Here is a 20,378-nt window from a genome sequence, read left to right on the forward strand (position 1 = left end):
AGTTTGTAGCTTTTTTTTCCCTCTGATGAGGTTTATTTTTAAATATCAAACGATGGCTCGATAGAGCTGCAAACCTTGATATATCCAGCGAGAAGTGAAACTGACAACTCCTGTTTCCCTGTGAAAAACAACCTCCATTGTGTGCCATCTATGGAGTAGTTGGCTTTCGATCTCTCAAAATACCACTTGTTGACGGGATTGTTTTTCCGGGATCTCCATAGGAGCTCATTCTCAAAACTCTTCAACATCGCCTTGAATACAACATCAGCAATGCCCGGGATTCCTTGGAGCTTTTTGATGACTGCAAATTTATCCAAATAGGCAACGCTCCGTTCGCCCAGGTTTTCCCATGTGATTATAGCACCTCCTTCGTAATCGCCGGCAATAATCAAACCAGCAATTTTGCCATTGATACGATTGAGGTAATGGTCCATATTGAGGTCTCTGCCAAACGAGTTGTCTATGAGGTACTTCAGTTGTGCCAAATCTACTTTCCCTTCTCTTTCCATAGCTCGCAAATCCAAACCTTTGGAGGGATCTGATGATTGATACACTGAGATTGAAATTCCCTTCTTCACAACGGTTGTATTTAGCTGTGGTGTGCGACGAAGCGAAACAGGTAAAGAAGATGAAATTGTTGGACGGTCTGTTAAAATGTTGTAAATGATCGGATTTGTTTCTTTACCGACTTGTTTCTCTTCTTCTCTGGTCGCCATCTCTGGGGTTGTCAAAATCCCAGTAATATCAGGAGACAGGTCGAGCAGTTGTCTCATTTCCATAAGATTTGACAGATGGGTCTCCCTTTCTTCTTCGCTCAATTCAAGTTCTTTCTGGAGCTCGTTTTTGATATCATCAAATTCTTGTAATAAGTTTATCAAAACATGACTACCTTCGGATCTCTCGACACTAGGGAAACCACCTACTTCGTCAACAAATATCACCTTTTCGATGGTCAGAATTTCCTTCATCTCGGAACTTTCAAGGCAATCAACGGTCGCCCTTGTCGTTGGGAATCCCTTTACAACTTGCAGAACGCCTTCTCTGACAGCAAATGGGGACACAATAGGTATGATACCTGAAAAAATTGGCACCCCTATCATTTCCGGGACAATTGTCTGTAAATCTCCATTTTCTGCTAGGTCGAAACATCCCTTGATGATCCGATTGGGTAGAAAGTTGCCTAGTCCTTCCACAAAAGATTCCAACTTCGAATCTACATAATTCTCAATCTCCTTCTTCACCTGCTCTCCTTTGTAACCTTCAATAACATCACCATCTATGATAATCACTGGGCTTGCCCCAAGTCCCATGGCCTTCCTTAACACAACAGCTAAGTTTTTCACGGTATCAGTATCCCATTTATGAAGCTTCCGGATTCTGAAAATGCAAGCACGAATAGTCTGTGTGAGTTTGATCTCATTCGAGGCATCATTTATTCGATTTTTCGGGGAAGTGGGGGTTGTCATGAGCACAGGAGACTCCGAATTGAGTAACCTCCGATTGTAAGCCTCCACGTTTGGGTTTTGCTCGATGTTATTGTTGTAATTGTATAAAGGGTCCACATGTTTTTCCAAAAGTTTTCCAATGTACTTTGAGTACTGCTTGTTTGTGACAAGAGGAGAATTACTATCGGACTGATCTTGGTTGACGATTCTTTGTCTGTTTTTGTAGATGTCGTTTTCTCCAAGAAGTCTGTACTTGGATAGATATGACCGTGCCTCACGTTTTGTTGCTGTAGAGTTTAGTATAGTCAAGATTAACTGATGTTTTTCATTGGAAGCTATAGAATGCTTGAGTAAGTTTGACTCATCGTCGAAATCTTCAGCTCGCAACAGAGAAGCGCTATGATTTCTCCTGCCTCCAAAAATCGACTTTCTGTAAACCCCAATTTTCCGTCCACTGAATCTTGTCAGCTGCATTGCCGAATGTCAATATTAGACTTAACGTGGTAAATTTAACATCAACATTCAAGCGGTATTTTTTGGGAAGAATATTTATCGTTGAAAAATTAGACTTGAGAAGGAAAAGGAAACTCGGAACATACTCCAAAGTTAAGCGCGCTTACTGTTTTAGGCAATGCGTTTATATGTGCATCTACTACTTTTAATGAGTACAGTTGTAAGCAAACTGATTGCGGGGAAATGTCGTTGAAAATCAATTCAGTAAAGTACCTTATTACTGGTATAAGTATACAAGAGCTAACACATGCTGACAGTTTTTCTCTGCACAAGCTAAAACTTATTTCTCCTTCTTAGATTCTTCCACGTAGCGGTCGATAGCAGAAATTCTTTCACCTAAGGTTGGGTGGTTGTATTCTTTGGCAGAATATAAGCCGTCGACAACTAAACTCGACAAGTTCTCCTTGTGCAAGTTGACCAATGCTGTTTTCAAATCTTCTGAGTAACCTTGTTTTGCAGCATATTCATCTGCTTGGTACTCGTAAACACGGGAGATCAAATTCATGACGAACTCCATGGCTGCGTCGAGAGGTCTCAAGACATCGCCAAATAGTAGAAATCCAATCATGACTGGCATCTCTGTTATTCCGTTAGGTAGTCCGAATCCAAAGGAGTTGTAGAAAGATTTATTCTTGATGAAGACGGAAAAGATTGTGAAAATCGAAAACATGTGTAATTCGCCAATGACCATCAGCTTCGAGGTATGGTTTAGTTTCCAGTGACCGATTTCGTGACCTAGAACGGAGACGACTTCGGCGATTGTGGAATGATGAATCAAGGTATCAAACAACACAATCTGTTTGGATCCCCATGGCAAACCCATGAAGTAGGCATTGGAATGGCCGGAGCGCTTGGACCCGTCGATGACGTAGAGCTTATCTAATGGGAAGCTGTTTTTCTTGGCTAAGATTTCAATTTCGTTTTTCAACTCGCCATCTTCCAAAGGTGTTAAGGTGTTGAACAATGGCTGGATGAATTTTGGATAGATGATGATGAAGAAGATCTGGACGACAAATAGGAATACGGAAAGGTAATACATGAAAGAGTCGCCGTAGATGTACATGATCTTCAAGAACGCTGCCAATATTGGTCCGCCCAGTGCACATGTCAACAGGAACTGTTTGATTGTGTCTGAGATCCACAACTTAATTGTGAGCTTGTTGAAGCCGTAGGATTCTTCGAGAACAAAATTCTGGTAGTACTTGATTGGAGTGCCCAAAACGATGGAAACGCCCATGAAGAGGCCCATGAACATTAAGCTCTGAGAAATGACGCTTCCGGTCAACCACGAGCTCAAAGAGGGGACGTATGAGGCAATAGAAGCCAATGCACTGCCGGCCTTAAGCCAGAGTGAGGGCAAGACGTCGAACTTGAAGAAAGCGACATTTTCGATAAGATCGAAGATACCAGCAAAGATGGAGAATTTTAACTTGGAGAGACTGTACTTGCTAGATTTTATGACTGTGTCAGAGTCGATTTTGTAGGCTGCGAGCTCGGCTGGGATCTTGTTGCCGTTCATCTCGACACAACGGATCTGGCGGATCTTCACATACGTGTCAAAGACAAAGTTCGAGACGGTGAATCCAATGATGAGGGATTTCCAGTTGAACCCTGGAGTATCCATAAAGTTTCTTGCCGATTCCATGAACGAGATCATTGTTCAGTGGTTTGTCGGGAAGTTCGTTCTTGGTAAAAGATGAAGGAAGGGAAGAGAAGAAAGCTGAAGAAAGAGGGATGTTAACTTTGGCAGCTTCTCTGAAATTTCCGTCCTTTTGGGGTTTGAACACGCGTTTACATCTTCACTTTCGCCCCCTCGTTTGCCCTCCCTTGTCTATATATGCCTTTCTCGAACGTCTATACTAAGTATTACTTTTTTTTTTTACTAGAAAGGAATACAAACAATAAATAAATCTTTTTATTACAAAAGAGAAACTTAGAGATAAATCACTAGGAATAGGAATAAATAATCATAAATAAATAAAAATCATAGTAACGTCATTTATGGGCACAGATTCATCATGATAAAAGAGTACGCAAACACACAATCACTGATTGGAGATTTAGTTAGCTTCAGCAGCTAATTTTTCAGCCTTGGCGATGACATCCTCGATACCACCAACCATGTAGAAAGCGTTTTCTGGCAAGTGATCGTATTTACCTCCAAGAACATCCCTGAAAGACTTGACGGTTTCTTCTAATCTGACAAGCTTACCTGGGATACCAGTGAAAACTTCAGCAACAGAGAAAGGTTGGGAAAGGAATCTTTGGATCTTTCTTGCTCTTTCGACGGTAAGCTTATCTTGTTCAGACAATTCGTCCATACCCAAAATAGCAATGATATCTTGCAAGGACTTGTAAGCTTGTAAAGTTTCTTGAACTTGGGTTGCAACATCGTAATGTTCTTGACCGACGACGGAAGCGTCCAATAATCTGGACTTGGAATCTAATGGATCGACGGCTGGGTAGATACCCAATTCAGAAATACCTCTGGACAAGACGGTGGTAGCATCCAAGTGAGCGAAAGTGGTAGCTGGAGCTGGATCGGTTAAATCATCGGCTGGGACATAAACAGCTTGGACGGAGGTAACGGAACCCTTCTTGGTGGTGGTAATTCTTTCTTGTAACAAACCCATATCGGTTGCTAAGGTTGGTTGGTAACCGACGGCGGATGGAATTCTACCCAACAAAGCAGAGACTTCGGAACCAGCTTGGGTGAATCTGAAAATGTTGTCAATGAACAACAAGACATCTTGACCTTCTTCATCTCTGAAGTATTCAGCAATGGTCAAACCGGTCAAGGCGACTCTAGCTCTAGCTCCAGGAGGTTCGTTCATTTGGCCGAAAACAAGCGCGACCTTGGATTCACCTTCCAAGTTGATGACACCGGTTTCCTTCATTTCTCTGTATAAATCGTTACCTTCTCTGGTTCTTTCACCGACACCGGTGAAAACGGAGAAACCACCATGGGCCTTGGCGACGTTGTTAATCAACTCTTGGATGAAAACGGTCTTACCGACACCGGCACCACCGAACAAACCAATCTTACCACCTCTAGCGTAAGGTGCTAACAAGTCGACAACCTTGATACCGGTTTCCAAAACTTCGGCAGTAGTGGATTGGTCAACGAAGGAAGGTGGGTCTTGATGAATTGGTCTTCTCTCCTTACATTCGACAGGACCTCTTTCGTCGACTGGGTCACCAATGACGTTCAAGATTCTACCTAAGGTACCTCTACCGACTGGGACAGAGATTGGAGCACCAGTGTCGTTGACGGCTTGGCCTCTGACCAAACCTTCAGTACCATCCATGGCGATGGTTCTGACGGTGTTTTCACCCAAATGTTGAGCAACTTCCAGAACCAACTTGGAGCCATTGTTTTCCATGATCAAGGCGTTCAAAATTGGTGGCAATTGACCTTGTTCGAATTGGACATCGACAACGGCACCAATGACAGACCTATAGAAATAAGAATGAAAACGGTGGGGGGAGGGAGGGGGGTGAAGAAAAATGTTAGTATCTATGTTCCGGGGGGTCGACAAGCCTAGGAGTCGAGGGGGCGGCGGGGCCGACGAAACAGCACCGTTGCGTTGGTCTAGTGTGGTCTTGCGCAGCTCACGACGGACGTAGCGGACGTGCTCCCCTGCTGTGCAAGGGCGCGAGCCGTTTTTTTTCCACGAAAAACCCTCAGATCCACCCACACACAGCAAAGCCCAAGGGGTGGGCTAAATTTCCTCGACAGAGGTCGCCCTCCACGGTGTGTGACGGTGTGTGCAAGCACGCCCACATGGACGGGGGCTGCACGTACTGGGGTGCACAACGCGTGCGTGTTTCGACGGACAAACGTAGTCCTCAACTTGTAACAATCGCGGGGGCGGGGGGCGTGCGCAGTCGGACCGCAACGCAGCAAATGCTCAGCAGGCTCAGCAGGCTCAGCGGACTCAGCACACCACTTGTTGCAATTCGACCTGCCACGCCCGCCACGCGACGCATGTCCTACTTACTTGACTTTACCGACCGCTGGGGCGGCGGTGGCCAAACCTCTGTTCAAGGCCAAGTTTGCCTTGGCAGCCTTAAGAGCAGATCTAGTTGAAGTAGCAAATAATCTAGCAACCATCTTGTGTAAGTGAGAGCTATAGAGTGTAGCGATGCAAAGAGACCCCTGCCCGGAACCACGGCGGCACCCACTACAGAAGAAGAGGAGACAACAGCAAGAAGAGAAAGAAGTACTGCCACTGCCAACACACCCTCGTCCTCCACCACCGCTGCCACCGCTGCCATTGCTGCCTCTGCCTCTGCCACTGCCGCTGCCGCTGCCACTTCCCCTGCCGCTGCCACCACCTCACACTCTCTCCCAACCAACCAACCAACCACCAACCATCTCCCCCGCGACCCTCGTCGCCCTCCAGCGCCAGCACTGGCGCCGTCGCCGCAACCCGCCCGCCTGCCCCGCGGGCCTCGCTGGCGCCCGCGACGGCCGCGCGAAGACGCCCCGGCCGCTCTGAGCTGTCAGCGCCCGTCACGGGCACGCCCATCCTGGCCTCCCATTGGCTGCTGCGCGCCAGCATGTTTTTGCCCCGCGGCCGCGAAGCACTCTGGGGAGTTGCCGTTTCGGGCAGTTTGAAATGCCCCGCAGGGCTCGTCTGTCTTCATGGTACATTACACATACACACACCGGGTCTGCCGCTACATCGGCTGCGCTGGCGGGGCCGCCGCCACGGTGCAGAGCTCCGCAGCGTGGCGGAGCTCTGCCGTCGTGTACTCCTCGACACGCACGGCAGCGGCAACCGCCCGGGTCCGCTCGGCAGGCCCGAGCCGCCGCAGCTCCAGACCAAAGCACCGCACACAGAAGACACACGTGCCAAAGAACGCGTTCTCCCGCCGCAGCGCCAGCAACGACCCCCGCAGCTCCCTGCGCTCCTTCTCGTCTGCGGTCGGCGCCGCCGGCCGCAGGCGCTTGGTCTGGATCCGCCGGCTGGACCGCCGCAGGCGGTCGCCGTCGCCGGGGCGGTCGCCGTGACCGCGGTCCTGCTGCTGCTGCTGCTCCTCAGCACGCTCGATAATGGCCCGCCACTCAGACTCCACGTCGCGGTGGCGGATGCCAAGGCCGGCAGTCGGCAGCGGGGCGTCGGCGGCGCCGGCGCCGGGCAGCTGGGCCAGACAGTCCGCGTACAAGTCCACCAGCACCCACTGGAAGTGCACGCGCGTCTTGCAGTCGGTGCAGAGCTTGTCGTCAACCTCGTCGCCCTCGGCGTCCTCGTCCTCGTCCTCGTCCTCGTCACTGTCCCCTGGACCGCTAGCGCCGCCCGCTGCGGGGCGCTCGTCCAGATACTCCCGCAGGCTGACCCGCTTCATGCCCCGCAGAGCGTCAGCAAGCCCCGGGGCCTCCAGCGCCCCCAGAAACCGCCTCACCTCGCCATGGTACTTGTCAGACACCCAGCGGCGCACGTCGTCCGTGGCCTGGCGGGTGACACCCGTGTCCCGCATCCACTGCGCACAGCCCGCGTCGGTGGCCAAGTCCGCCAGAATCTTGCGGAGCAACGCAAACGTCTCAAACACACACTCCTTGCTCACCCGCTCGTACTCGTCCACCGCAGACACGCTGTACGGCACCCAGAGCGGGAGCGTGAAGTTGACCGCCTCGTTGACGTTGAAGCCGTAGTTGAAGCCCGAGTGGTACACCTTCGGAAACGTGATGATGAACTCCCCCGGCCGCTGCACCGTCTCGTAGATCTCCAACCGTCGCTGCCCCGCGGCAGACGTGCGGCGCAACTCGTCCGGCGACACCATGCTCACGAGCTGGTGCATGAGGTCCCGCTGCTTGGCCTCGTACTCCGGCGCTATCCCGCTGATGATCTCCTCGAACGCGCCGCAGTCCTTCGCAGGCACCCCGTACCACTTCTTCGGCGCCCCCAAGTGCGAGTAGTTCGCCGACAGCGTGTAGTGGTCCTCCTTGTGCCAGCAGAACGTCGACAGCGGGCCGCCCACGTAGAGCCACGGAATCGACATCCCGGATATCTGCTCCTTCCCAGCCTCGCCCGACCCGCCCGACATGCTCCCGCACACGTACTCAAGCAAGCTGCCCTGCGCAAACGGGAGACGCGTCAAGTTCCACTCGCTCTGGATGTACTCCCGGTCCTCCTCCTGCATCCTCGGGTTGTCGGCAGACGGGAACCCCGAAAGCTCTCCGGGCACGCTGCTGTGGATGTCTGCGCCGTACCGGATCTTCATGCTGTCCAGCCCGCTCGGAATCCGCATCTTCCCGTTCGTGAGGTACCAGAACACCTTCTCGATCGTCGTCTCCGAAAGCTGGTTCATGGTCTCCTCGGGCTTCAACTTCAGCTCCGCACCCAACTCGCCGCTCCGGAGCAACTGCAAGAACTCGATCTCCCACTCCTGGCAGTACTTGCGGAACTCGTTCAAGCTGAACCGGTTCTCGAACTCCTCCTCAAACCCGTAGTCCGAGTAGATCCCCGTCGACCCGGCAAGACACCCGCCGCAGAACCAGTCGTACTTTGGCACCCGTTCTAGCGGGACAGGGAGGCATCGCATATGGAACGCTCTCGAGCACCCGTCGCAGAGTAGCGTCGTCTCGGGCGAGTCCGAGCTGTGGCACACCACACACGTCTCGTCGAGCGCCTCGGGCGACACGATCTCGGGCGTCAGCGGGAAAAACGGCTTGGTTGTAGGCGTTGTCCTCGTCGTCCTCATTGTCCTCGTCGGCCTCGTGTCCCCGTCGGCCTTGAACTGCTGCGGCTTCTCTGCCGGCGGAGTTAACGGGTCCTCCTCGCTGATATGCCTCCTCTTCCTGCTGCCGCCATCGCTCTTCGCCATCCGGCTCTTCATCCTCTGAAGCCGCTTCAGGTTGGCCGGCTGCGCAAGCAGCGCCGCAGGCGACACCATCAGCCGGCGCAGCGTCGTGTGGGACACCTCTGCCGGGACTGCCAGACTGCTGGGCTCCGCACCCGCCTCGGACGGCGACCCCTCAGCAAGCCCTAGCATCGACAGGAGCCGCTTCGAGTACGTCGTCAGCCGCTTCAGCAGTTCCTTGTCCGTGTCGTGCACCCGGTAGAACCACCGGCGATATTCCCTGCTGATGAAGATGTCGTGCACGTGCACCCGGCTGCCGTCCTTCAGCTCCATCCACCCGTTCAGGTGCGTCCGCCGCAGCTGCGCCGGCCGCAGCGGGAACTCGTCCGACACCCCGAGACACAAGTCCTCCGTCGTCTCCAGCGGATCCTCCCCCAGCGACAGGAGAAAACAGTTGAACCCCTCCACAAAGCAGGCCCTCGATCGGTTCCGCAAGTTGAGCTCATGGAGCCGCTGGATCCTCGTGTGGAACTTGAACGTGTCCCAGTCAAGCGAAAACCTCGGCCGCCATTCCGCAGGCGGCACCACCTTCAATATCCCGTACTTCTCGCCCATCTCCGCAACCTCCGGCTGTGACAAATACCGGATCGGATGCACAAACTCCTCCGCAGACGGCCGTAGCTCCGGCACGCTCCTCAGCCCTATCACCGTATCGTCCATGTTGCCCATGTTGCCCATGTTGCCCATCTCAAAGTTTCTCTTGGTCTGTACCGTCCTGTCTGCTCCAATAAACTCCTTTCTTCCTCACAACTCGCTTTTCTTCACCCTTTTCTCCATTATCTCTCCACTTTCCATGCTTCCTCTGTCCTTCCTGCCTTCTCTCCCTCACCTTCCTTCTCTGCTGTCAACCGATTTTTTCCACCGGCTGCGGCCCGGCCTGGCCTTATCGCTCTTTCCTTCCCTTTTCGGCCACAAAGTAAGATCGGAGGGAAAAATGGCCCGCGACAGACAAAATGTCGCATCGGCGGCAGCCAAAGACGGCTTCTTGCTGCTTACGTAAGCAGCCTTGAGGAAAAAGGAGCCGTTGCTTGCTTTCCGTCGGAGAGCCTTGCTTCCAGGACGTGTCTGTTGTGTCGACAGATGGAAAAACGGAGAGTTCTGTCCGCATAGACATGGAATCTGGACAGAAGAGTGCATAGCAGGACCCGGTAAGAGGAAATATATACCGTCGCTAGAGCCGCACGCACCGTGATGTCTTCCAACTACCGAGAAGACGTCGATTACGAAGACACTACAGGTAAAGACAAGTCACAACGCAATAGGAGGCTCATTGGGGCAGCGGTGTTGGAATACGTGAAGCGCCCGATGACGCTCCCCCTCTTCCTTGTTGTTGTGCTGGGGCTGCTGGTGTTTGACGTGGTGCCCATGGGCAGGGGCACGGTGCTTCTGGACCCGTTCCTGGGCGGCTCGATCGATCCACAGACACACGACTTCTTTGCTCCCACGCAGCAGAACTACAACTTCTACAACAGGATCAACCAGTACCTTTCACCGAACCACGAGCCGCTCGGCTTCCAGAATATCCAGTTCTCCCGGGTGCGCACGACCCCCGGCTCTCCCCCCGTGGTCGCCAACCCGGGCATCTACCCTTTCAACAACCTCGATCCGGCCGACGAGCAGCTGAAGGCCATCACGGCCAACTACAAGGCCCAGAACGGCTTCCTGAAAACACTGGGCTACATCCTCACGCTGGGAGGGAGACTCTCGAAAAACCAGTTGCCGAAACGGAAGATCTACATCATCCTCGGCAGCTCTCCGAACATCGGCATCGAGAGGGAAATGTCTAGGCAAAACTGGCTGGTGGAGAAGATTTCGACGTTGAACAAGAAGGCATATGCTCGGAGACACAACTACGAGCTCGTGTTCCAGAACTCGGCAAACAACATTGCCTCCACCGTCCGCACAGACACTCTCGATTCCATCTCGGGACACCAGAAAAGATACCAACACGAAAGCAGGGAAGGCTGGGAGAGGTTTGACCTCATGCGCCAGGTGATGAGAACACACTCCTACAACAACCCGAATGTCGAAGAATGGTACTGGTATCTCGACTTGCACACGATGATCATGCAGCCAGAAAGATCCCTCGAAGAGGTGGTGTTCTCTGTCATTGAAAAGGCCTCTAGAAGCGGCGCGTTCCTCTACCACGCAGACAACCTCGATGCTATTGGAGATGGAGATATGACCTGGTCGACCCTGGCCCACCGTCGTGAGTTCGGCAGGTTGGATCTGGATCCCGAGAGTTCGAAACTCACGCACAAAGACATAGACTTGATCCTCACAGAAGACTGTTACGGCATCAGTTTGAGCTCTTTCCTTTTACGTCGCTCGAAATGGTCCGAGTTGCTGTTGGATATGCTATGGGAGCCAGTCATGTACAGACAGATGCACACCGAGTGGAGCAAACTAGAGAGGAATGACCTCCCGCACAAGTATGGCTTCCTATTGAACGAGGGAAACGAAAACAAAGAATCTTACCGTGGAGCTCCTTCGGAGATGGAGGAAAGAAACTGTCTTGAGTACTTTCTCTCCACACAGGCATGGCTCAGAACACGTACCGCCGTGCTTCCGGCCAGGGTATTCAACTCGCTAAGTAACGACTCCTGTGTCATCGATACAGAGAGTACGCTGGATTTGATCGACATGGAGATGGATGATGACTTGATCGATGCCTTGCTGGACTCGGATGACTTGGACTTACTCATCATCAAGGAAAAGCTTTCTGCAAATGCCATGAGCAGCAAGTTCAAAGAACTAACATCCCGGGTCCACGATCTACACTACGATACGTCGGATTTCCTCTTCAGCTTCTCCGCATGCGGAGGTGATTGCGCAGATCGTGTAAAAGATGCCATGGCGTGGTATAAGAAAATTCATGGCAAACAAATATTTGAGGACATCTGAAATACCCGGGCATGTTCCCGAATCTCATGATGTTTGCTATACCCTTGTAAGGAATTTATATATCCCTCTTTAGAACACTAAACTTCAGTTCCACCTACAGGCTCAAGTGAAGGGAGTACACGCGTACTCGCACTGAGAAGGTTTTTTTTTATCGTGTCAGATCGACAGCTGGCACTGTTCACTCAAAAAGGCGGTTTTCAGTCAGTTGCCCTCAGCATCAGCGTCTTTGGATAGACTACACACAGGTGCAGAATTACAGACCTAACTATCCAGAAAGGAGGCTAAAAGGAGACAACAAGCAAAATGGCCATTTTTTCATCAAGGGTGCTAATTTCAGCCCGTCTAATACTCCTCTCGTTTGTGGCGTACCAAATGATCGTGTCCCCACGAACAGTGATTGAATATTCAGGAGTGATGGTTCTATCCTCTTCAATGAATTTACCACTTTTGATGGTCAATGAGAAGTCTCCCATATATGGTACGATCGGGGTGGTGTTGATCTCAGTCGTATTGTCCGACATTGGTCCACTCTTCGAGGGAAACAGCTCTTATTTCGAATCTACAATTTTCATCAGGTTGTCCTTTTTCTTTGGACTCTGTGCTTACTGCTACCTTGGAACGTGGGTTGTGTTGTGTAACAGTATTGTCTTTACCTACAGCTTTTTGGAGGTTTGGTTTGGAATCTTGACCTTTTCAACCTTGAAGGAAGAAAAATTAACCAGAGCCAAGAAGGACATGTCAGCTGAAGCTGAGTACAGTGAAAAATATCAAAGAGGTGAATTACCTGCTGAAGAAGAGCAGAAGTACGAAGAGACTCTCAAAGAAGAAGAATACAAGAAGATCATGGAGGAGTTCAAGAATTAGCAGAGTCCTTTTTTACTTGAAAAATCGACAACGTATGTTGATAAAACAATTATTGCAAATTGATTGCTAGATTTTAACTGCGTCCATTTTATCTCATAATTATCACTCCTAGGAAAGAAGTTTTTATAAATAATTGTATATAGGTATAGACTAAACGAACAGGCCAAAACGGTTAGCTGATCATTTCTTGCCCAACTTAGCAGCAATATCTGCTGCTTCTTCGACAGATCTGGAGATAGCACCTCTCACACCCTTATCTTCGAGCACCATGAGGCCACCAATTGTGGTTCCACCAGGCGTACAAACCATGCTCTTCAAAGCTTCAGGATGCTCACCGCTCTCTTGAACCATCTTGGCTGTACCTTCCATAACCTTGGCGGCACATTTCTTGGCAACTTCGTAGGGTATGCCCATACGGACACCACCTTCAGCAAGTGCTTGCATCATTAGCAAAACAAATGCTGGACCAGAACCAACTAAGGATGTGGCAGCATCCATGTTCTTTTCCGGCAACTCGAGAGCCATGCCCACAGTGTCAACCAGAGCCATCACTGCGTCTCTAACAGCTACAGACTCTGAACCTTGTAGGACTGGCGCAAACGAGACGATTGCCGTACCACAGCCATATTTGGCCGGTGTGTTTGTCATAACACGAGCAATATTAGGATTACCCATAGCAGAACTCAATTGATCGATTGTCCATCCAGCAAGCAATGAAATGACTATCTGTTTGTCATTCAAAGCATCTTTAACACTATCGATGACCGCTTGACACAGGAAAGGTTTACATCCTAGGATGATGACGTCCGCCTTTCTCACAGCTTCAGCATTATTTGTGCCGTATGATGTTGAGATCGCATCGCCATATGTCGATTGTAAGCGATCTGCAGATTTGGACGATCCTGTACAACAGTAGATGTGGCTTGGAAAAGGTGATGGCTTGGATTTCAAGATCGCTGATAGAACAGCAGATCCCATAACACCAGCACCAAGGATGGTAAGAGTGTAGTTTTCTGGAAGAGACATTGTTTGCCGTTTTGTTTCTACCCTTGGTAAAAGCTGATGCCTTTTATGGCTTAAAACATTCCTGCTTATCAACCTTGTCGTTGAATAAACTGGAGAACTTGCGATAACATTTTTCGAGGCGGTTGAGGATCGCCCCGAAAATGTGCGACAAATTCATTGTCATCTCATGACACAGTTAATGTTTCTAAAACTGTTTACTGATGAGATGAATATATAGCAGCCCAGAAGTACTCAATATGGTTTATTACAATGTAGATAATAAAGAGCTAGCCAAACCTCGGCTGAAAGACGGTTTGAAATGGACTTAAAGTTGAATTTTGAATGTAATCTAAGATTAGTACTTCAGAAATCTTGTTCAACTAAAGATATTTGAAAAGGAGCAATCTCAAAAATTACCAACTTTGCAATGCAAGAGAAATGTCAACAATGATAGAGTAATAAAAACACAAAAAGATGTTTTCTAGCTTAGTAAAGATATATTAAGTGGTTTAAATTGTCTAATTTTTAATGAGAAGATATACAAAAGTAATTAATCAATGACATGAAGAGACAGCAGGAGAACTAGGGAAGTATATGATCAACTCCCGATGTCTCCTATACTTTGCATTGACCTTCAATTATGAGCCAAACGTTTTTCATTTCGCATCGTGGAACCAAGAACCATTCAGTATGCACACCAATGGTTCGAGCCAATTGGTTTGACGCAAGTACTTTGTGTTTCGCACACCCTTCGCAGAACAACTTCCCAGACCCGTACCTCTCTCTCAGTATCTTATGAATGCGCTGCTCAGACTGATAAGCCGTCGGCGACACAAAACAAGTCCGCTCTGCGTTCAGGTTGGAATAATTCTGGTGGGTGCGGTTACTAAGTGGGGTAAGAATACCACCTTTTGAGCTTTTCCCAATCTTCAGGCTTTGGAAAAGCTTTTCCAGCTTTTTCATCGACTTCTTTTCAGGCTCGCTTCTGTACATGGGTGCCAGGCATCCAGGATATAACAGAATAAATTCCGAGTGTCCGCACTGCTCTCTCCATTCTTTGATTCTCACCTCAGGCTTTTTCCGAGTAAAACCTACTTTTATGAGAATCTGGTCACACGGGTCAAACGGCGAAGTCTTGCTGTAGTTGATCCAGTTATTGGGCGTAGGTTCGGCAAGGTGTAGATACGGCATCGTTGTGGGCTTTGCATGCATCATATGAGCGTACGTAAATACGTAGATGTTTCCCAACGTGTCATTTTTTGTCCTAGTTGCAGTCTTTGAATTCTGCACATCTAGCTTTATCTTTGCCTCAACTTTAGTGGCAAGCACTCCAGACACTCTTACAGCAGTATTTTTTTGAGCTTGGACTTCTTTTTCGGCCTGTTTTTCGTTACGCTTAACGTGAATATGACATCGTTTTCCTCCCGGAAGAGCATATAGCTTGCACCTGTTGCCTTTCTTTGTAGTAGCCGAGCATTGAGTTCTCTGTGGAGAAGCGGTCATATGCTTTATCCATATAGCAGCTTTCCGGTGCCCAATTGAAGTACAAATCTTGCATCCTCATGTAACACGAGAACAGAGTAAGAAAAAAGTAAGAAAACATGTCACGATATTTCCGCCATAATTGCTCAATCGGGTAACACGCCCTTGGACCGTTTCGGAGGAAGAGAAACATTCTTTATTCTTTTCCGCTTAATGCTCAGTTGAACTCTTTCTCGTACAATAAAGCACCTGTTTGTCACACACGAAGGGACCAGTGACACTTATGTGGGCCGGAAATACCACAAAAATGCTGCTACTACAACTGTTTGCGGTATTGAGCTTTTTATTCCAAACCTGCATACCGACATGTCAGGCGTCGCCAATTGACAGGCTCTCGGAGAAGGAGGTTGAAGACCGTTTAGATGCTCTTCTCCAGTCACGAGCTTCTTACAAGAACCTCCCACCGCTAGAAGCATACCCCTCTCCGGAGTCACGAACGTTGAAGCCGGGGAGTATACCGGAGTACGTTGCAAAGTACGCTCCACTTGTTTTCCTCTACTCGGAAGAAAAGTACTTACCATACGACATTGAAGAGTATGTCTCACATTTTCGCCCCACATGGAGAAACGGTACAGTGATAGATTTACCGGGGAAAGACCGAAACGATCCACTTTACAAAAACCAGGTCTTGCATTTGTCAGATTTGGAAAACCTACCTCAGTCAACACACGAGGAGTTGGTTTTCCTGTCATCACTATCAGATTTTGACGTGGACCCAGAGTGGATAACGGGGGTGCACAACAAGCCAAACTACTACAACGGAGAAATAAAGGACGCACCCGTGACCCTCATAGTGACCGACAAGGGAAAAGGGTGGGTTGACGCATACTGGTTCTTTTTCTACTCATTCAATCTCGGACCGTTTGTCATGGGGTTTGGGCCATTCGGAGACCACATAGGGGACTGGGAGCATTGCTTGGTGCGTTTTTATAAAGGGGAGCCGGTGATAATATGGATGTCTGCACACGGAGGAGGAGGTGCATATTTTTACGATCACATGGAGAAGGAGACCCTGGACTCTTCTGGAATTGCCGTTGGCAACGGGGTGCAGCCCGTGATCTTTTCTGCCCGTGGGACGCACGCCAACTATCCAAGCACCGGCCAACATAGCCACGATCTTCCCTATTCGATTTTGAGCGACTTTACTGACCGGGGAGGTCTTTGGAACACTGCGTTGAACTACCTTGCTTACACCTATACCCCTGCCGATGACAACCTTTCAGGAGAGGCGGCGGGCATGGAGCTCAGTCTTGCAAACGGGTCGCATCCCTTCCGGGAGTCCAAGTACGGGAAGTGGCTAGAGTACAATGGTGCGTGGGGGGACCCGAAGCTCGAGCCGGAGGACCCACGGCAGCACTGGTCGCCCTTCGAGTGGAAGTACATCGACGGCCCGACGGGCCCGTTGACGAAGAACCTTGTGCGCACGAGTCCGTGCCAGCGGGCCAAGTGGTGGAACTTCTGGAACGGGTGCAACGTGCGGAGATACATCCAGTACGGGCAAGGCGTGTTTGACCAGGAGGGCAACAACAGCTGCGGGAGCTTGTACGTGCACTTCAAGAACAAGTGGGTGAGGAAGCTGGTGGAGGTGGTCACCTGGGGCGGGTGGGTGTGTTTCTCGATAGATTTGGTATTTGGGTAAAAAGTTTGCAGTTTGCTATATAGGTCTTTCCTGATACAGTTTGCTCGTCCGTGCGGCGGCACGCTACTTGCCGATGGGCACCACCATCTCCCGGGCAAACTGCTCCCACGTGTCCCAGTAGCCCGGGGCGACGATGGTGTTGTTGTGGTTCGCCTTGAACTCCCGCCAGATCTTGACCACGCTGCGCTGGGAGTCGATCGAGTCGCTCACGGTGTCGTACAACACCTTCATGTGCTCCGGCGGCACGATCTCGTCCTCGCTGCCCGAGAGGAACAAGCAGGGGATCTGCGGGCTCACCAACTTGATGTCCTCCTCGCTGTTCCACACCTCTGTGCACAACCAGCTCACGGGCGAGAGCACGGGGAACACGTGCGGCACCACCTTGGGGATGCTCAGAAACGTGTTTTCGAGAATCAGCCCGGCGATCTGGTGGCCGTACCGGGCCGCAATGTAGATGGCCACCGCCCCGCCTAGCGACCGGCCGTAGGGGATCACCGAGCTCTGCGACAACTGGTTGTTCGACGTGATGTACCGCATCACCGCGTCCGCGTCCCGCTTCAACCCGTCCTCGGACGGCGTCCCCGTCGAATGCCCGTACCCGCGGTACGAGTAGATCAACACGTTGTACCTCATGTTCTCGTAGATGTGGTGTACCACGGGCAGAAACAGCCCGATGTTCCCTGCGTTGGGCGACAACACCAAGATCGTCTTGTTCGTGTACGCCGGGTCCTTGCGCTCGTGCAGCAGCAGAAACGCCTGCAACTGCTCCCCGTCGTCCGTCTCGATCGTCACCGCCTCGTACGCCAGCTGGTACTTCGCCGGCGTGTCCACCACCTTCCTTGCGTTGTTCAGTGTCGACGGGTACACCAGCTTGCGCTGGAACACGTACAACGCCGCCAACGACAGCACCGATATCGACGACACAAGCAAGATCCCCGAGCTCAGCACGTAGTGCGACAGGTTGAGCAGCGTGGATACCGACAGCATGCTTGCTGCTCCATCGCTCTTCAGCACCCGGGTCCCTCCCCCCGTCCACGGCCCCGTCTGCCGCTCCTTGGTCCTCAAACATCCTTCTGTCTGCCTGCTACCAGCCCGAGTTGCAAGTGTCCGACACCCAGTCGTCGGGAGAAGAGGGCGGCACACGCGCGGGCACACGCGCGGGGGCTGTTTTGCCGAGAAAAACGATGGTGGGCGGGTTGTTGACGTTTCGAGCCGTGGTCGTCTTTGTTTGTTTTGTTTGTGTTGTTTGTGTTGTTTGTGTTGTTGATTGTTGTGCGTGGTGCTGTGGTGCTGTGCCAAACGCCGTCTCTCCACACACACACACACACACACACACACCCCACACTCGCTACAGATGCTCTCGCTCAACACTCTCGGGACCAGCCTCCTGTGTCTGGCCGCCTTCCTGGACCCGGCTGCGGCGTTGCTTCCGATCACGCTCAAGGGCAACCGGTTCATCCGCCCCAGCACCAACTCTACAGACGGGTCGGTGTTCTTTGTGAACGGCGTGGACTACCAGCCGGGCGGCTCGTCCGCCTACACGTACAACATGACGTCGGACGTGCTCACAGACCCAGAGGTGTGTGCGCGAGACGCCACGGTGCTCCAGAACCTGGGCGTCAACACGATCCGGATCTACACAATCGACCCGGACTTGAACCACGACGAGTGCATGTCGATCTTCAACAGCGCCGGCATCTACGTGATTCTCGACGTCAACTCGCCGCTCGGCGGCGAGAGCTTGAACAGAGACGACCCGGAGAGCTCGTACAACGCCTACTACATGAGCCGTGTTTTCCGCGTCATCGAGAGCTTCAGGTCGTACTCGAACGTCATCGGCTTCTTCGTCGGCAACGAGGTGATCAACGACGAGCCCTCCGCCGGCAAGGACCCGAAGTTCTTGCGCGCGGTCACCAGAGACACCAAGCAGTACATCCAGAACCGGCTGGCGGACGACGACGACGCCCGGGAGATCTACGTCGGCTACTCCGCCGCGGACGTGGTTTCGTTGAGAATGCCGACGTTCGAGTACCTCACCTGCGCCATCAACGGCAACGACAGCGACGTCTCCAGCATCGACTTTTTCGGCTTGAACTCGTACGAGTGGTGCTCCGGCTCCAGCGACTGGCAGTCCTCGGGCTACTCGAAGCTCGTGTCCGGCTTCGAGAACTCGTCCGTGCCGGTGTTCTTCTCCGAGTACGGCTGCAACAAGAACTCGCCGCGTACCTTCGACGAGGTCAGCGGCGGGATCTACAACGACAAGCTCATCGACATTCTTGACGGAGGCCTCGTCTACGAGTACTCGCAGGAGACCGCCAACTACGGCCTGGTGGACATCTCCGACGACGACGACTCGGTGACTCTTTTGCAGGACTTTTTCAACTTCCAGAAGCAGCTTGCAAAGGCCCAGATTCCAACCATCAACGAGACCGAGGTTGTCGACGTCCCCGCTCTCGAGTGCAACGCCTCGCTTATCCAGAGCTACGACAAGTCCTTCAGCGCAAACTTCACCTTACCGGAGGCCAACAAAGACATCAAGTGGATGATCGACAACGGTGTCGGCGTCAGCTACAAGGGCAAGTTTGTCGACGTCGACCAGTATCTCAACCCTTACGTTTCCGGCGGCTCGAAGGCCTCCAATGTCACCAAGTACGACTTCTCTGTCTCTACTGCTTCGGCCGCATCGGAGACCTCGATTTATCTCACGGTGAACAAGAGTGACTTAATCAACTCCGTGTCCACCACAAAGAAGTCCTCCTCCCACTCTGCTCCCCAATCGTTGTCCCGTGCCGTGTCGAGTTCGGCAGTCTCCTCCGCGAAGGCGATCTCCACCTCGGCCTCTGTCTCGTCAATCAGCTCCCACTCTTCTCACAAGAACGAAGTCGGAAAGCTCGAAGCCGGCAGATGGACCGCAGGACTCTTTGGCCTCGTCCTGGCCTTGATCTGAACCCTCCTCTTTTTGCCACTTTTACTTCTACACCTTCTGTTTTCTTTCGTTACATTACTGACGCTAATCTTTAGCCACCATTTCTCTTTTCCAACGTTACACTTTCCGATCTTTCTGTAGTACTAATATCGAAATACAATACACTACACACACTACACCCGCTACTGTCTAACCGCTTACGTAAACAGTTTCTCCCCAGAACCGATTTTCCTCCGCGGAGAAGGAACCACGTAACATCATCAGCATCTATCTTCATCAACCTCATCAATACCGTCACCATCTTCGGCATCGTGTGTGGCAATTCCGGGAAGGAGACTTGCATACTTTTTTACACCGAGTCACGAATAACACATCACAAACAGGATGACTAAAGCTTACGAGACAACAGTGTACGCGTTGGCAATCTCAGCCATCTATTTTGCGCTGTGGGTGGGTGTTTTCCCTACTCCAGCCGTTTTCCAGAACGAGGTTCTTCCGGTCGTGCCATGGTGGGCGCTAGTATCCTTTGGATGCTACACGCTGTTCAGTCTCGGGTACGGCGTGTACACCTTGCAGGACAAGAAAGACAAATACGTGGAATTGACGGAGCAGATCAAGGAGGCCAAGACGTTTTTGAAGGCCAAAGGTGTTGACGTTAATTAGGCCCATGTAC

The 20,378-nt window shown here is 51.2% G+C and overlaps 12 protein-coding genes across 12 annotated transcripts; 5 read left to right on the plus strand and 7 right to left on the minus strand.

Annotated features, from left to right (window-relative positions):
- Nucleotides 1-38: 38 nt before the first annotated feature.
- PICMEDRAFT_10144 (hypothetical protein) lies at nucleotides 39-1,919 on the minus strand (the record flags this gene model as incomplete). Its single annotated transcript, XM_019159636.1, has 1 exon — nucleotides 39-1,919. One exon carries the CDS (start codon nucleotides 1,917-1,919, stop codon nucleotides 39-41), a length of 1,881 nt encoding a protein of 626 aa, XP_019018226.1.
- A 170-nt stretch (nucleotides 1,920-2,089) lies between these two features.
- On the minus strand, nucleotides 2,090-3,719 carry PICMEDRAFT_15110 (hypothetical protein). Its single transcript, XM_019160672.1, has one exon. The coding sequence runs from the start codon at nucleotides 3,613-3,615 to the stop codon at nucleotides 2,239-2,241; it is 1,377 nt and encodes a 458-aa protein (XP_019018227.1). The 5' UTR covers nucleotides 3,616-3,719; the 3' UTR covers nucleotides 2,090-2,238.
- Nucleotides 3,720-4,018: 299 nt separating this feature from the next.
- Nucleotides 4,019-6,072, minus strand: PICMEDRAFT_31086 (hypothetical protein; the record flags this gene model as incomplete). The annotated part of the gene is made up of 2 exons (XM_019162676.1): nucleotides 4,019-5,414; nucleotides 5,960-6,072. 2 exons carry the CDS (start codon nucleotides 6,070-6,072, stop codon nucleotides 4,019-4,021), a joined length of 1,509 nt encoding a protein of 502 aa, XP_019018228.1.
- Nucleotides 6,073-6,606: 534 nt separating this feature from the next.
- PICMEDRAFT_15113 (hypothetical protein) lies at nucleotides 6,607-9,589 on the minus strand. The gene has a single exon (XM_019160673.1). It carries the CDS (start codon nucleotides 9,501-9,503, stop codon nucleotides 6,642-6,644), a length of 2,862 nt encoding a protein of 953 aa, XP_019018229.1. The 5' UTR covers nucleotides 9,504-9,589; the 3' UTR covers nucleotides 6,607-6,641.
- Nucleotides 9,590-9,939: 350 nt separating this feature from the next.
- Nucleotides 9,940-11,832, plus strand: PICMEDRAFT_15114 (hypothetical protein). The gene has a single exon (XM_019160674.1). It carries the CDS (start codon nucleotides 10,017-10,019, stop codon nucleotides 11,727-11,729), a length of 1,713 nt encoding a protein of 570 aa, XP_019018230.1. The 5' UTR covers nucleotides 9,940-10,016; the 3' UTR covers nucleotides 11,730-11,832.
- Nucleotides 11,794-12,711, plus strand: PICMEDRAFT_15115 (hypothetical protein). Its single transcript, XM_019160675.1, has one exon. It carries the CDS (start codon nucleotides 12,033-12,035, stop codon nucleotides 12,591-12,593), a length of 561 nt encoding a protein of 186 aa, XP_019018231.1. The 5' UTR covers nucleotides 11,794-12,032; the 3' UTR covers nucleotides 12,594-12,711.
- Nucleotides 12,602-13,654, minus strand: PICMEDRAFT_15116 (hypothetical protein). The gene has a single exon (XM_019160676.1). It carries the CDS (start codon nucleotides 13,617-13,619, stop codon nucleotides 12,774-12,776), a length of 846 nt encoding a protein of 281 aa, XP_019018232.1. The 5' UTR covers nucleotides 13,620-13,654; the 3' UTR covers nucleotides 12,602-12,773.
- A 417-nt stretch (nucleotides 13,655-14,071) lies between these two features.
- Nucleotides 14,072-15,139, minus strand: PICMEDRAFT_15117 (hypothetical protein). The gene has a single exon (XM_019160677.1). It carries the CDS (start codon nucleotides 15,099-15,101, stop codon nucleotides 14,214-14,216), a length of 888 nt encoding a protein of 295 aa, XP_019018233.1. The 5' UTR covers nucleotides 15,102-15,139; the 3' UTR covers nucleotides 14,072-14,213.
- A 248-nt stretch (nucleotides 15,140-15,387) lies between these two features.
- Nucleotides 15,388-16,779, plus strand: PICMEDRAFT_71236 (hypothetical protein; the record flags this gene model as incomplete). Its single annotated transcript, XM_019163866.1, has 1 exon — nucleotides 15,388-16,779. One exon carries the CDS (start codon nucleotides 15,388-15,390, stop codon nucleotides 16,777-16,779), a length of 1,392 nt encoding a protein of 463 aa, XP_019018234.1.
- Nucleotides 16,780-16,842: 63 nt separating this feature from the next.
- Nucleotides 16,843-17,766, minus strand: PICMEDRAFT_71237 (hypothetical protein; the record flags this gene model as incomplete). Its single annotated transcript, XM_019163867.1, has 1 exon — nucleotides 16,843-17,766. The coding sequence occupies one exon, from the start codon at nucleotides 17,764-17,766 to the stop codon at nucleotides 16,843-16,845; it is 924 nt and encodes a 307-aa protein (XP_019018235.1).
- Nucleotides 17,767-18,157: 391 nt separating this feature from the next.
- PICMEDRAFT_21051 (hypothetical protein) lies at nucleotides 18,158-19,393 on the plus strand (the record flags this gene model as incomplete). Its single annotated transcript, XM_019162182.1, has 1 exon — nucleotides 18,158-19,393. A coding segment is annotated over one exon (1,236 nt), but the record flags the coding sequence as incomplete, so codon positions are not given.
- Nucleotides 19,394-20,089: 696 nt separating this feature from the next.
- Nucleotides 20,090-20,368, plus strand: PICMEDRAFT_31359 (hypothetical protein; the record flags this gene model as incomplete). Its single annotated transcript, XM_019162696.1, has 1 exon — nucleotides 20,090-20,368. One exon carries the CDS (start codon nucleotides 20,090-20,092, stop codon nucleotides 20,366-20,368), a length of 279 nt encoding a protein of 92 aa, XP_019018237.1.
- Nucleotides 20,369-20,378: the final 10 nt, after the last annotated feature.

Source organism: Pichia membranifaciens (genome assembly GCF_001661235.1).
Source record: "Pichia membranifaciens NRRL Y-2026 unplaced genomic scaffold PICMEscaffold_2, whole genome shotgun sequence".
Taxonomy (NCBI): Eukaryota; Fungi; Ascomycota; class Pichiomycetes; order Pichiales; family Pichiaceae; genus Pichia; species Pichia membranifaciens.

Excerpts from the sequence above, each read along its gene's own strand:
- PICMEDRAFT_15110 (XM_019160672.1), bottom strand. The coding sequence starts at position 3,615 with ATGATCTCGTTCATGGAATCGGCAAGAAACTTTATGGATACTCCAGGG.
- PICMEDRAFT_15113 (XM_019160673.1), bottom strand. The coding sequence starts at position 9,503 with ATGGGCAACATGGGCAACATGGACGATACGGTGATAGGGCTGAGGAGC.
- PICMEDRAFT_15114 (XM_019160674.1), top strand. The coding sequence starts at position 10,017 with ATGTCTTCCAACTACCGAGAAGACGTCGATTACGAAGACACTACAGGT.
- PICMEDRAFT_15115 (XM_019160675.1), top strand. The coding sequence starts at position 12,033 with ATGGCCATTTTTTCATCAAGGGTGCTAATTTCAGCCCGTCTAATACTC.
- PICMEDRAFT_15116 (XM_019160676.1), bottom strand. The coding sequence starts at position 13,619 with ATGTCTCTTCCAGAAAACTACACTCTTACCATCCTTGGTGCTGGTGTT.
- PICMEDRAFT_15117 (XM_019160677.1), bottom strand. The coding sequence starts at position 15,101 with ATGACCGCTTCTCCACAGAGAACTCAATGCTCGGCTACTACAAAGAAA.